Genomic DNA, 13032 nt, shown 5'->3' with positions numbered 1-13032 from the left:
AGCAACGCCCTACGATGAAGAATATAGCAGGATGAAATCGTTCAGCAGGTTTGTTAAAACTGTCTGTGCTGAAAGGTCAATCTAAATAATAAATAATAATAGCATAAATAAATAATTTTAAGATTTTTTTGTGGAAGGAAGCACCTGTTTACAAGAAATGAACGTAACATTAATAAGAAAGGTCAGAGGCTTTATCTTCTGAACTTGTTGTCTCACGTGAACTCATCGCCCTGTTCTCAAACTGAGATAAAGACGTCAGTATCAGCTGAGACACACAGTGGACGCCAACCAGCTGTATCACACAGAGACCATGACGTACTTGCACGTTTCAGTGATAAGCCTGCCAGAGACGTATCAGCCAACCCAAAAACAACGGCACCTGACGACTCTCGAAAGAAACACAGAGTTTCAGCAACGCTGTGCAGAAACAGATCAGTTGACATAGCTCAAACAGCTGAGTTACTATGCCAGCCCCCAACAACTTCACTTCCAGCAGAGATTACAGCGACTCCAGCCAAATATGCAGTTTCAACTTCGTGCAGAAACTCACCAGCTGATGCCTGTACACCTTCATCATCATCATCCTCATCAGTGATCATATCACCATTTAAGTCGTTTCCCGAACCCCTTCAAACCCAAGTCAACAGAGGGATTCGTCTGACACCAAAAGTGGGACCACACCCACCTACTAATTATAAACAATATGGCTCTCCACTCCACCTAACTGAGTCTGATATCTGATACTGACCGGATGCCATTACCAGATTGCATCATTCCCACCAAAATGTGTCCGGTCACTCTCACTCTCATTCATATACTAAAAGCAAAATACCAGTTATTATAGGCAACAGATCTTTACACACTAAAAGTACTTATAATTGAACAGTACAGAATCTGAATATAACACTGTGCAAAAATAATCTCTCAATCACTGAAAGAAATATTAAAGCAGCTGCACTAAATATTAGATCTCTATCAGGGAAGTCTCTCCCTCATGAGTTCAATTCCAACATCAGGCCGGGGTCTTTCTGTGTGTAGTTTGCATGTTCTCCCCGTGTCTGCATGGGTTCCCTCCGGGTACTCCGGCTTCCTCCCACCGTCCAAAGACATGCAGCTTATGGGGATAGGTTAATTGGATAACCCAAATTGTCACTAGGTATGAGTGCGAATGGTTGTTTGTCCCTGTGTGTTAGCCTTGCGACAGACTGGCGACATGTCCAGGGTGCACCCCGCCTCTCGCCCTATGACAGCTGGGATAGGCTCCAGCGCCCCCCGCGACCCTGAAAAGGATAAGCGGAAGTGAATGGATGGATGGATGGATGGATGGTACTACTGGACCTTAGCGCGGCGTTTGACGCCGTCCATCCATCCATCCATTTTCATCCGCTTTATCCGGGGCCGGGTCGCGGGGGCAGCAGCCTAAGCAAAGAGGCCTAGACTTCCCTCTCCCCAGCCACCTCCTCCAGCTTATCCGGGGGAATACCAAGGCGTTCCCAGGCCAGCCGAGAGATATAATCTCTCCAGCGTGTCCTGGGTCTGCCCCGGGGCCTCCTCCCGGTGGGACATGCCTGGAACACCTCACCCAGGAGGCGCCCAGGGGGCATCCTTGTCAGATGCCCGAACCACCTCAGCTGGCTCCTTTCGATGTGGAGCAGCAGCTGCTCTACTCTGAGCCCCTCCCGGATGGCCGAACTTCTCACCCTATCTCTAAGGGAAAGGCCAGCCACCCTTCGGAGGAAGCTCATTTCTGCCGCTTGTATCCGTGATCTCGTTCTTTCGGTCACTACCCACAGCTCGTGGCCATAGGTGAGGGTAGGGACGTAGATCGACCGGTAAATTGAGAGCTTCGCTTTTACACTCAGCTCCCTCTTCACCACGACGGACCGGTGCAGCGTCCGCATTACTGCAGCTGCAGCCCCAATCCGTCTGTCGATCTCCGGCTCCCTTCTCCCATCACTCGCAAACAAGACCCCGAGATACTTGAACTCCTCCACTTGGGGCAGGAACTCATCCCCGACCCGGAGTGGGCACTCCACCCTTTTCCGGCTGAGAACCATGGCCTCAGATTTGGAGGTGCTGATCCTCATTCCCGCTGCTTCACACTCGGCTGCGAACCGCTCCAGTGCGAGCTGGAGGCCCTCACCCGATGAAGCCAACAGAACCACATCATCTGCAAAAATCAGAGATGAGATTCTGAGGCCGCCAAAGCGAAAGCCCTCCGCCACTTGGCTGCGCCTAGAAATCCTGTCCATAAAAATTATGAACAGAACCGGAGACAAAGGGCAGCCCTGGCGGAGCCATCACCCACCGGGAACGAGTCCGACTTATTGCCGGCAATGCGAACCAAGCTCTTGCAACGGTTGTATAGGGATCGAATGGCCCGTAGCAATGGGCCAGACACCCCATATTCCCGCAACACCTCCCACAGGACACCCCGAGGGACACGGTCGAATGCCTTCTCCAAGTCCACAAAACACATGTAGACTGGTTGGGCAAACTCCCATGCACCCTCAAGTATCCTGGAGAGGATAAAGAGCTGGTCCAGTGTTCCGCGACCAGGACGAAAACCGCATTGTTCCTCCTGTATCCGAGGTTCGACTAACGGACGAACTCTCCTTTCCAGCACCCTGGCATAGACTTTCCCAGGGAGGCTGAGGAGTGTGATCCCCCTGTAGTTGGAACACACCCTCCGGTCCCCTTTCTTGAAGATGGGGACCACCACCCCGGTCTGCCAGTCCACAGGTACTGCCCCTGATCTCCACGCAACATTGCAGAGGCGTGTCAACCAGGACAGCCCTACAACGTCCAGAGCCTTCAGGAACTCGGGGCGGACCTCATCAACACCAGGGGCTCTGCCACCAAGGAGTTGTTTAACTGCCTCAGTGACCTCGCCCCCGGAAATTGGCGGGTCATTCCCCTCATCCCCAGACTCTGCTTCCTCCTCGGAAGACGTGTCAGTGGGATTAAGGAGGTCCTCGAAGTATTCCTTCCACCGCCTGACAATTTTCTCAGTCGACGTCAGCAGCGCTCCACCAGCACTATACACAGTGCAGGTAGAGCACCGCTTTCCCCTCCTGAGACGTCTGACGGTTTGCCAGAATCTCTTCGAGGCAGCCCGAAAGTCTTTTTCCATGGCCTCTCCGAACTCCTCCCACACCCGAGTTTTTGCTTCAGCCACTGCCCGAGCCGCATTCCGCTTGGCCTGTCGATACCTGTCGGCTGCCTCCGGAGTCCCACAGGCTAACCAAGCCCGATAGGACTCCTTCTTCAGCCTGGTGGCTCCCTTCACCTCTGGTGTCCACCATTTGGTTCGGGGATTACCACCACGGCAGGCACCAACCACCTTGCGGCCGCAGCTCAATGCAGCAGCTTCGGCAATGGAGACGCTGAACATGGTCCATTCCCTCGGAATGCTGTTGAAGCTCTGCCGGAGGTGTGCGTTGAAGATCTCGCGGACTGGGGCCTCTGCTAGACGTTCCCAGCACACCCTCACTATGCGTTTAGGTGCACCAGGTCTGTCCAGCGTCTTCCCCCGCCACCTGATCCAACTCACCACCAGGTGGTGATCAGTTGACAGCTCAGCCCCTCTCTTTACCCGAGTGTCCAGAACATATGGTCACAGGTCTGCTGATACGATTACAAAATCGATCATCGACCTACGGCCTAGAGCATCCTGGTGCCACGTGCACTTATGGACACTCTTATGTTCGAACAGGGTGTTCGTTATGGCCAAACTGTGATTAGCACAGAAGTCCAATAACAGAGCACCGCTCGGGTTCAGATCAGGGAGGCCGTTCCTCCCAATCACGCCCCTCCAGGTCTCGCTGTCGTTACCCACGTGAGCATTGAAGTCTCCCAGCAGGACAACAGAGTCTCCAGGTGGAGCACCCTCCAGCACCCCCCAGGGACTCTAAGAAGGCTGGGTACTCTGAACTGCCACTCGGCGCATAAGCGCAGATGACAGTCAGGACCCGTTCCCCGACCCTAAGGCGCAGGGAACAAACCCTCTCGTCCACCGGGAAAAACCCCAACGTACCGGCAGCAAGCCGAGGGGATATTAGGATACCCACCCCAGCCCGCCGCCAACTCCAGACTGAGACAGAGTCCAGCCCCTCTCCAGGAGACTGGTTCCAGAGCCCAAGCCATGCGTAGAGGTGAGCCCGACTATATCTAGCCGGTACCTCTCAACTTCACGCACTAACTCAGGCTCCTTCCCCACCAGAGAGGTGACATTCCATGTCCCTATTGCCAGTCTTGGCAGCCGGGGGTCAGTCCGCCAGGGCCTCCGCTCCTGGCCGCCACCCGGCACACAATGCACCCGACCCCTATGGCGCCTCCTGCGGGTGGTGGGCCTGCAGGAGGATGGGCCCATGTCTCCTCTTCGGGCTGTGCCCGGCCGGGCCCCATGGACTAAGGCCCGGCCACCAGACGCTCGCCCTCGGGCACCCTCCCCGGGCCTGGCTCCAGGGCGGGGCCCCGGTAACCCTATCCCGGGCATGGTAAACTGTTCCCTCGATGTCCTTTTCATAAGGGTCTTATGAATCGCTCTTTGTCTGGTCCCTCACCCAGGGCCAATTTGCCATGGGAGACCCTACCAGGGGGCAAAAGCCCCCAGACAACATAGCCCCTGGGATCCCTGTGACACACAAACCCCTCCACCACGATAAGGTAGCGATTCAAGGAGGGGGTTTGACACCGTTGATCATGATATATTACTGGAACATCTAGAGAGGACTCTCTGGTACAGCACTCGACTGGTTCGTCCTACCTTAAGAACAGGAACTTCTATGTGTCAATTAGCCAATTTTCATCACAAAATATAGAAATCACATGCGGGGTCCCCCAGGGCTCCATCCTAGGGCCCCTCTTATTTAGCATTTACATGCTCCCGTTAAGCCAGATTATAACCACTAATAATATTAACTACCACAATTATGCAGACGATACTCAACTTTATATCTCAATGTCACCAGGTGATATTGAACCTATCCAAACTCTTAATAAATGCATTGAGCAAATTAATAATTGGATGTCTCATAATTTCCTTCAACTGAACAATAACAAAACTGAAGTACTTATCTTTGGACCCAAAAAAGATCGATTAAATATCAGTAATCAGCTTAAACTGGTCCAACTAGAAACTACCGACCAGGCCAGAAATTTAGGTGTAATAATGGACTCAGACCTGAACCTCCAGGGCCACATAAAAGTTATAACAAAGTCAGCCTTCTATCACCTGAGGAACATTTCTAGGATTAAAGGACTGATGACACAAGGAGACCTAGAAAAACTCATCCATGCATTTATCTCTATCCGCCTTGACTACTGTAACAGTATCTTCACAAGTTTACCCAAAAAATCAATAAGACAACTGCAGCTGATTCAGAACGCTGCTGCTCGTGTTCTCACTAGAACCAAGAAAATAGAGCACATTACTCCAGTTCTAAAGTCATTGCACTGGCTCCCTGTAGCTCAGAGAATAGACTTTAAAGTGCTGTTATTAGTTTATAAATCTTTGAATAGGTTAGCACCAGAGTACATTAGGGATCTGCTATCATGGTACAAACCATCTAGATCAGTCAGGTCCTCCAGCTCTCGTTTATTGACCGTCCCTAGAACCAGAACTAAACATGGAGAAGCAGCTTTTAGTTTCTATGCTCCCCACATCTGGAACACATTATCGGGAGAATGTAAAGCTGCAGAGACACTGAACTCTTTTAAGTCTAAAATTAAAACTCACTTATTTAGACTTGCTTATGAGTAAGTGATCCTATTATGGCTCTCTGCCTGTTTGTTTTAATTTTTTCATATAAATTATTGTCTTGATTATTGTTTTATTGTAAATGCTTTTTTTTTGTAAATGTTTTCTTGTATTTTACTTTTACAGGGTTTTATATTTTATTTTTTGTGTTTTATTTTAATCATGTAAAGCACCTTGAATTGTTTGAATTGCCTTGTGCTGAAAGTGTGCTATACAAATAAAATTGCCTTGCCTTGCCTATATAAATATAATTGAATTGAATTGAATGTGTAAGGAAACATATTTTGCTAGGTAAATACAATACTGTACATGTGCAAAATGCTACAGCGAAAATTAACAAATTAATGAGATACCTGAGTGGAAATTATTGCTAATATTGCATGATGTTTTCAAGTGTTCTGAAGGTGCAGCAGTGTGTCAGACGTACTTGGCTATTACTAGAATCATCCCTACTTCATGTTGAAGAAAATGATTCATAATATTAGGAAAATATATCTAATTTCTCAATCTGAGACACTTGACATATTACCTTCATGTTTTCTATCAGGATTTTGCATGTATGAAACGTCCATCTCATAACAAACAGATTCAATTGCCCATGAGCAAAGACATTAACACTCACAATGTTATTTGATCTCAAATGACCTAATATTTCACAGATGACATCCATTTGTTCTTAAGGAACATTATAAAGACATTTATCTAGTGTTGCTGTACAGAAAAAAAAAGTGTCCAGAACTTAGGGCCATAGTATGTATTCTTGATACTCTGATACTGTTCTGTAATCTCAAATTTGCTCCACCCCTGCTGTCATGGGCCATTTTCCACTAGGAAACATTAATGTTTGAAAGTTATTTTCCTGGCTCACTCACAGCACAGCTGCCTATGCCACCTGATGATCAAAAAAAATCTGAAAACAGTGGTTGTTACAGGCAACTACACTCAAAAAAATAAGTCATTGGATGAACTCAATTGGACTGATGGCAGGTTTTCCACGTAATACATCTATTTTGGTCCAACCTAATCTACATACATCATGACAATTCAATTAAATTGAATTCACTCAGGTTTATTCACTTGAATTAAAAGCAGAAACAGAATATTTTGTAAATAAACATACATGTCACATGGTCAAATCAACCTTAACAAAAATCAAAGTGCTCACAAAAAAGTGCTGACGTACATTTGTAATGAATGTCAAATCTGAATAGCACACACCTCTGTACTACTAGGCAATACTGAAAACAAACTGGAATCTGTAAAATCAGATTTCACTTCAGAATCATTGTATATATTTATAGTGACACTTGCAAATTCACAATGATAACCTACTAAACATTGCAATTCACACCATAGTATGGCAGTCACTGAAGATTTGAAACAACCCAACAATACATAAATACACACACATATACATAAATACACACACACACACACACACACACACACACACACACACACACACACACATATATATATATATATATATATATATATATATATATAAACACCCAGCACGCCCCTGCGGGCGGTTTATCCTTCAAGCTCGGGTCCTCTACCAGAGGCCTGGGAGCTCGAGGGTCCTGCGCAGTATCTTAGCTGTTCCCAGGACTGCGCTCTTCTGGACAGAGATCTCCGATGTTATTCCCGGGATCTGCTGGAGCCACTCGCCTAGCTTGGGAGTCACCGCACCTAGTGCTCCGATTACCACGGGGACCACCATTACCTTCACCCTCCACATCCTCTCGAGCTCTTCTCTGAGCCCTTGGTATTTCTCCAGCTTCTCGTGTTCCTTCTTCCTGATATTGCTGTCATTCGGAACCGCTACATCGATCACTACGGCCGTCTTCTTCTGTTTGTCTACCACCACTATGTCCGGTTGGTTAGCCACCACCATTTTGTCCGTCTGTATCTGGAAGTCCCACAGGATCTTAGCTCGGTCATTCTCCACCACCCTTGGGGGCATCTCCCACTTTGACCTCGGGACTTCCAGGTTATACTCGGCACAGATGTTCCTGTACACTATGCCGGCCACTTGGTTATGGCGTTCCATGTATGCCTTGCCTGCTAGCATCTTGCACCCTGCTGTTATGTGCTGGATTGTCTCTGGGGCATCTTTACACAGCCTGCACCTGGGGTCTTGCCTGGTGTGATAGACCCCAGCCTCTATGGATCTTGTACTCAGAGCTTGTTCTTGTGCTGCCATGATTAGTGCCTCTGTGCTGTCTTTCAGTCCAGCTTTGTCCAGCCACTGGTAGGATTTCTGGATATCAGCCACCTCCTCTATCTGCCGGTGGTACATACCGTGCAGGGGCCTGTCCTTCCATGATGGTTCCTCGTCTTCCTCCTCTTTCTTGGGTTTCTGCTGCCTGAGGTATTCACTGAGCACTCGGTCAGTTGGGGCCATCTTCCCAATGTATTCTTGGATGTTCGTTGTCTCATCCTGGACTGTGGTGCTGACACTCACCAGTCCCCGGCCCCCTTCCTTCCGCTTAGCGTACAGCCTCAGGGTGCTGGACTTGGGGTGAAACCCTCCATGCATGGTAAGGAGCTTTCTTGTCTTTATGTCAGTGGCTTCTATCTCCTCCTTTGGCCAGCCTATTACCCCAGCAGGGTACCTGATCACGGGCAGGGCGTACGTGTTGATGGCCCGGATCTTGTTCTTACCATTCAGCTGACTCCTCAGGACTTGCCTGACCCTCTGCAGGTACTTGGTGGTTGCAGCCTTTCTAGCGGCCTCTTCATGGTTCCCATTTGCCTGCGGGATCCCCAGGTACTTGTAACTGTCCTCTATGTCTGCAATGTTGCCTTCTGGTAGTTCAATCCCCTCAGTTCTGACTACCTTCCCTCTCTTTGTTACCATCCGACTACACTTCTCCAGTCCGAACGACATTCCAATGTCATTGCTGTATAGCCTGGTAACCCCGGCGGAAGGGGCTACATGAATAGGATGACGGACCTATGGATATATATATATATATATATATATGTGTGTGTGTGTGTGTGTGTGTGTGTGTGTGTGTGTGTGTGTGTGTGTGTTTTCATGACGAACATTTTTCTGTTACCAAGTGGGAGGTATTTTAATAAAAAAAAAATCTTTCAACTTTACTTCTCCAAAACCAATTACATGTAAACATTTACAAGCTTATAAGAACGGGAAGACCAACTTTAAAACACTGGAAGACACAAAACTTGTCAACATTTTTCTATTACCTTTGCAAATCCCAAAAGCAATCAAAAAGAAAATGGTGGTTACAACCATGAAACTTTTTCTGAGCTAAATCCCCAGTCTTTTCATCCATCTATAGTAGTACAGATTAAAGGTCACATAACTCACAACATAACAGCAGACAAAAATAGACAACTTCCATTTGGCCAAAAAAAAGAAAGAAAAAAAGGTCACAGTTTGAACAAAAGATATAAAAAGGCCAAAATCAACTTTTGTGCTGGGTCTTGTTTGCCTAAGCAAACATCTTCATTTTCATTTGCTGCATCTTTGTACTGAGCCTTTGTCCATCCAGATTCATCAAAATCTTCTGACAGAACTCAAAAGCGTACTTGTGGTCATTTGGATAGCTCAGATCAAGTGCATAAATCAGTCCAAAGAGGACGATGAATGCCATGATGACACTACCGAGGTTGTTCATAACTGTAGTACCTTCAATGACAACTCCAACATCCTCTGGCTCCTGAATCCCTTCTCTTCTGATGGTGTAAATACAGTGACAGTTGCTGCAGTGGACCTCAACCGTTCATCCTCAGTGGAGGAGGTCTGAAAAACAGGTTGTTTCAGGTTTAAGGGCTCTGTCACTTGGAAGGGGACATATTATGCAAAACTCAGCTTTTGTATCCTTTTGTGCTGAAACATAGGTCTCTACCGCCTCTATAAACACTCCAAACATAAATAAAACCCGTCAATCTGTTTCCTATCAATAGTTTGGGTTCAGGTATTATGTACCTCCCTTTGGGAGGGGCTTGATATAGAGCAGGAGCTCCTCCAGTGTCTATCAGTGTGTGTGTGTGTGTGGGCTGGGTCAATTTCCCTTATTTCATCACAATTGGGAACCTTCTGAAACAGCTTGTTTTATGCACATTATTCCTGAAACCAGGAGATTGCTGTAATGGCAGTGACACTAGTTAGTGTCTTGATGCAATCTGCTGTGTTCCTTATAATGAAGACTTTTTACTAATTGGCATAATAAACTGAACTCCACTGGAGTGTTTACTTTCTGAAGTGCCTTGAGATGACTGTTGTTGTGATATACCGCTATATAAATAAACTGAATTGAAACACTGACAGAAAATGGATGAATGTTTTGTCCACATTTACTGTGTTTATAGAGGCAGTAGATACCTACATGGCAGCACCAAAAGAATGAACAATTGAATTTTTGCTGAAACTATCCCCTTAAAAAGTGCTCTCCAGTGCAAGTTTCAACAATGACTATTAAGAATAATACTATTTCACAATTATATTGTGTATATCTTTTGAATATATGAGGATTTTGTGTGCGATGAACCTAACTCAAATTGAATCTAGAAAAGAAGGTGTGATAAGCGTACCAGATACTCCTTGAACAGTAGGTCTGGATCTTCATTAAAGTAGATCACCAGGCTTTTAAGAGTATGCTCCCTCTTTATGTCGATGTCATCATACTAATGCAAGGGTGGAAAAAAAATGGTGAAAAAAATGGAATTGATTGATTGCATTTAATTGATGGGTTTATCATTAGTACCGACCAAACTACTGATCGCCATGATATCCTTGATCTTTTGGCCCTTTGCTCCTTTGCTCCCCTGAAAATTTTGCATCAGCTTGTCTGTTAAATTGTCCAGCTGAGCCAAGAACTTCGCCTGCAGGGGTTTTGTAGTGATCTGCAGGAACTCTGCATTCACCTGGAAATAAAACATACACAAATATAATAAACTAGAAGTTTAAATACAGACTGCTGAATCAACACACTGAAAGTTGCTAAACATTTGAACCATCAGTGAAGTTTGTCAAGACCTAAACTGTTTTTAGCTGAGTTTAGGAATATATCGCCACCTGTTGCTTTGGCATGTTCCTAGCAGCGTTTTCCTTCATTTTTGCGTTTACCTGTGGACGGGATTATTTTTTAAAACGAAAACGGAAAATCTCCGTTTTCAAAAATACCTGTGTAAGTGTGGACGTAGCCGAAATCTTTTATAATAATAAATAGGTTTGAACGTCATGGGAGTGCGCATTGTGCTGCCTGCAGTTACTCTTCCGGCCACATGGTTCGCTTTTGGTAGCACCCTCAGTAAACTATGTAGTGCTTTTAAAGACACCTCAAAACGATACTTTCTACTAGAAAATGGCATATAATAATAAACACAGAATACCATATTTTTAGATTATAAAAAGAAAACAGTAAGAAAGAAGTTAGCTATAGGACATCATCTTTCATTGAGCACAATGGCTAGCTGCTAATAAGCTAGCACACGCTCCGACTTAAAAGTTGGCAGCTACACAATTTCTCCTCTAAAACAAGGCACTTTTGAAAAGACCTGGCTATATTGTCAAAAAAAAAAATAGTATTCAAGCAGAGAAGAGAATGGTAGCACCACCAAAAGTTCAAAAAACAACTGTTACAAGCTTCTATGATAAATAGCATTATAGATTTAGCTGATAAAGAAATACACAATTGGATATATGGAAAAATAATATGTTACCTTACCTGAAGGTGTAGTTTTATCCAAAAAGTACAGAGAGGCCAAGAGCAGCTGGATTCATTTAGGTGATTCTGAAAGAGCGCAAAATTTTCAAAGAAGGCGGACGGTTGTGTAACTCAGTAACTTTGTGTTCTTGTGACAAAGACTGCTTTGAGAGAAAATAATTTAGGTTCACCACACGAATAATAATTGCAGTAACGCTGGAGTGCTACATTTGCGTTGAATGAGATTAAAAATAATGTTTAAGCTTAAAGAGGGGCTTGAATTGATTTCTTTGAGTTTACAAATACTTAAGTGCAAAAATGTACTCCTCCTACCCCCAGTGCCCCAACAAACTCATTCATTTTGTGTTCAGAATCAGCCTCTGCTGGTTTTGAATAATTTTAGGTTTACACAAAGAAAATCAAATTAATTTGGTATTTTTTAATTGCATTTGTGAACAACTAACATAATTTGCATGTGTTCTTTGAAAGGAGGACCTGAATCTGTTTTTTGAGTGTATGAAAATAAAATATCATGCCTAAGTCACTAAGGTAATACAGTGTGTCATAAATGCTGCATAAATTCATTGAATTGGGGTTGAATTTCTACTCTAATTCAGTATTACACATAAGACAATATATATACGGTGTGGTCCTAAACGTTTGATCAGCTGTAAAACAGCCTGTTTCACTTTAAGCATTGTTTTCAATAAATTGAATGTTTAGTCTCACTCCCATTTCTTCTTGTTGCATGTTGAAGCTCTACTTGGAACCTTGTTAAGATCCAACCATGCAAAATATGATTTTTTGCCATTTTTCAAGTGGTCTTAAACTTTTGATGGGATTGGAAAAGTGAGGAAAGAGCAGACTCAATTGCACAAAGGTACAAGCCTTGTACAAGGTTTACAAGGTTGAGAGAGGGCTGAGGTAAGTAGTACTTGTGGAGGAGTACTTGTAGATGCAGACCGGTTGGCATAGGAGGGGTAGCTGTGAGTGTGTCCAGGGGATGAAGGAATATGCAGGTGAGATGTATCTGGATTCCAGGGGGTCCACAGGGGAGAGATATCCACAGTTGACGCAACGGGCAGGAGGGCAGGCCGAGGAGCAGGTACGTGTGAAATTCTTAGTCTGAAGGCAGACTGGAGAGCTGGGTGGAAATGAGACCAGTGCTGCTGATAAGCATGGCAGGAGATGGACAAAACTGGAGACGGAAAACACATTAATCCAAAAACAGGGGAGCATGAATATCGAACACAAGGAAGACCGAGTTACCACCAATGGTAGCAGGACGAGCTGGCGGAGAGTGGCAGGCAGGATTTAAGAACCCTCCAGATGATGGCCCGGAAATCAGGAACAGGTGATGTGCTGACAAAACTGCACCCCAGGGAATGGGCAACTGGAACTCATCATAAACTTGCTATATAATTTTTTCTGCCACACCCAAAGGAAAAAAAGTATGGTTCATTGTGCTTGCTGTTGACTATATTTTCTACTTCTAAAGACAAGCTTGCTTTTAAAATTAAACACACTCCCTAGGGATTTACCATTTTAAAGCACAAATAAAAGTTTCACGTAATAAAATTACCATCTGCTGAA

At 45.2% G+C, this 13032-nt stretch overlaps 1 protein-coding gene across 2 annotated transcripts; it reads right to left on the bottom strand.

The window, feature by feature from the left end:
• Positions 1-8751: 8751 nt before the first annotated feature.
• Positions 8752-11948, bottom strand: LOC113029323 (uncharacterized). 2 transcript variants are annotated; one of them, XR_013906953.1, is made up of 4 exons: positions 11461-11948; positions 10502-10657; positions 10325-10417; positions 8752-9533 (listed from the first exon to the last, which is right to left on the bottom strand). XR_013906953.1 is itself a non-coding variant. In XM_080299812.1 (3 exons), exons 1-3 carry the CDS (start codon positions 10670-10672, stop codon positions 9405-9407), a joined length of 393 nt encoding a protein of 130 aa, XP_080155938.1. In that variant the 5' UTR covers positions 10673-11948; the 3' UTR covers positions 8752-9404. The 2 variants fall into 2 exon arrangements, 1 of the variants encoding a protein (XP_080155938.1); XM_080299812.1 differs by having other exon boundaries at positions 10502-11948.
• Between the last annotated feature and the right edge of the window lie 1084 nt (positions 11949-13032).

Source organism: Astatotilapia calliptera, chromosome 1, assembly GCF_964374335.1.
Source record: "Astatotilapia calliptera chromosome 1, fAstCal68.1, whole genome shotgun sequence".
Taxonomy (NCBI): domain Eukaryota; kingdom Metazoa; phylum Chordata; class Actinopteri; order Cichliformes; family Cichlidae; genus Astatotilapia; species Astatotilapia calliptera.
The sequence above is the reverse complement of the archived record's forward strand: the minus strand, read 5'-3'. Positions and strand labels throughout refer to the sequence as shown.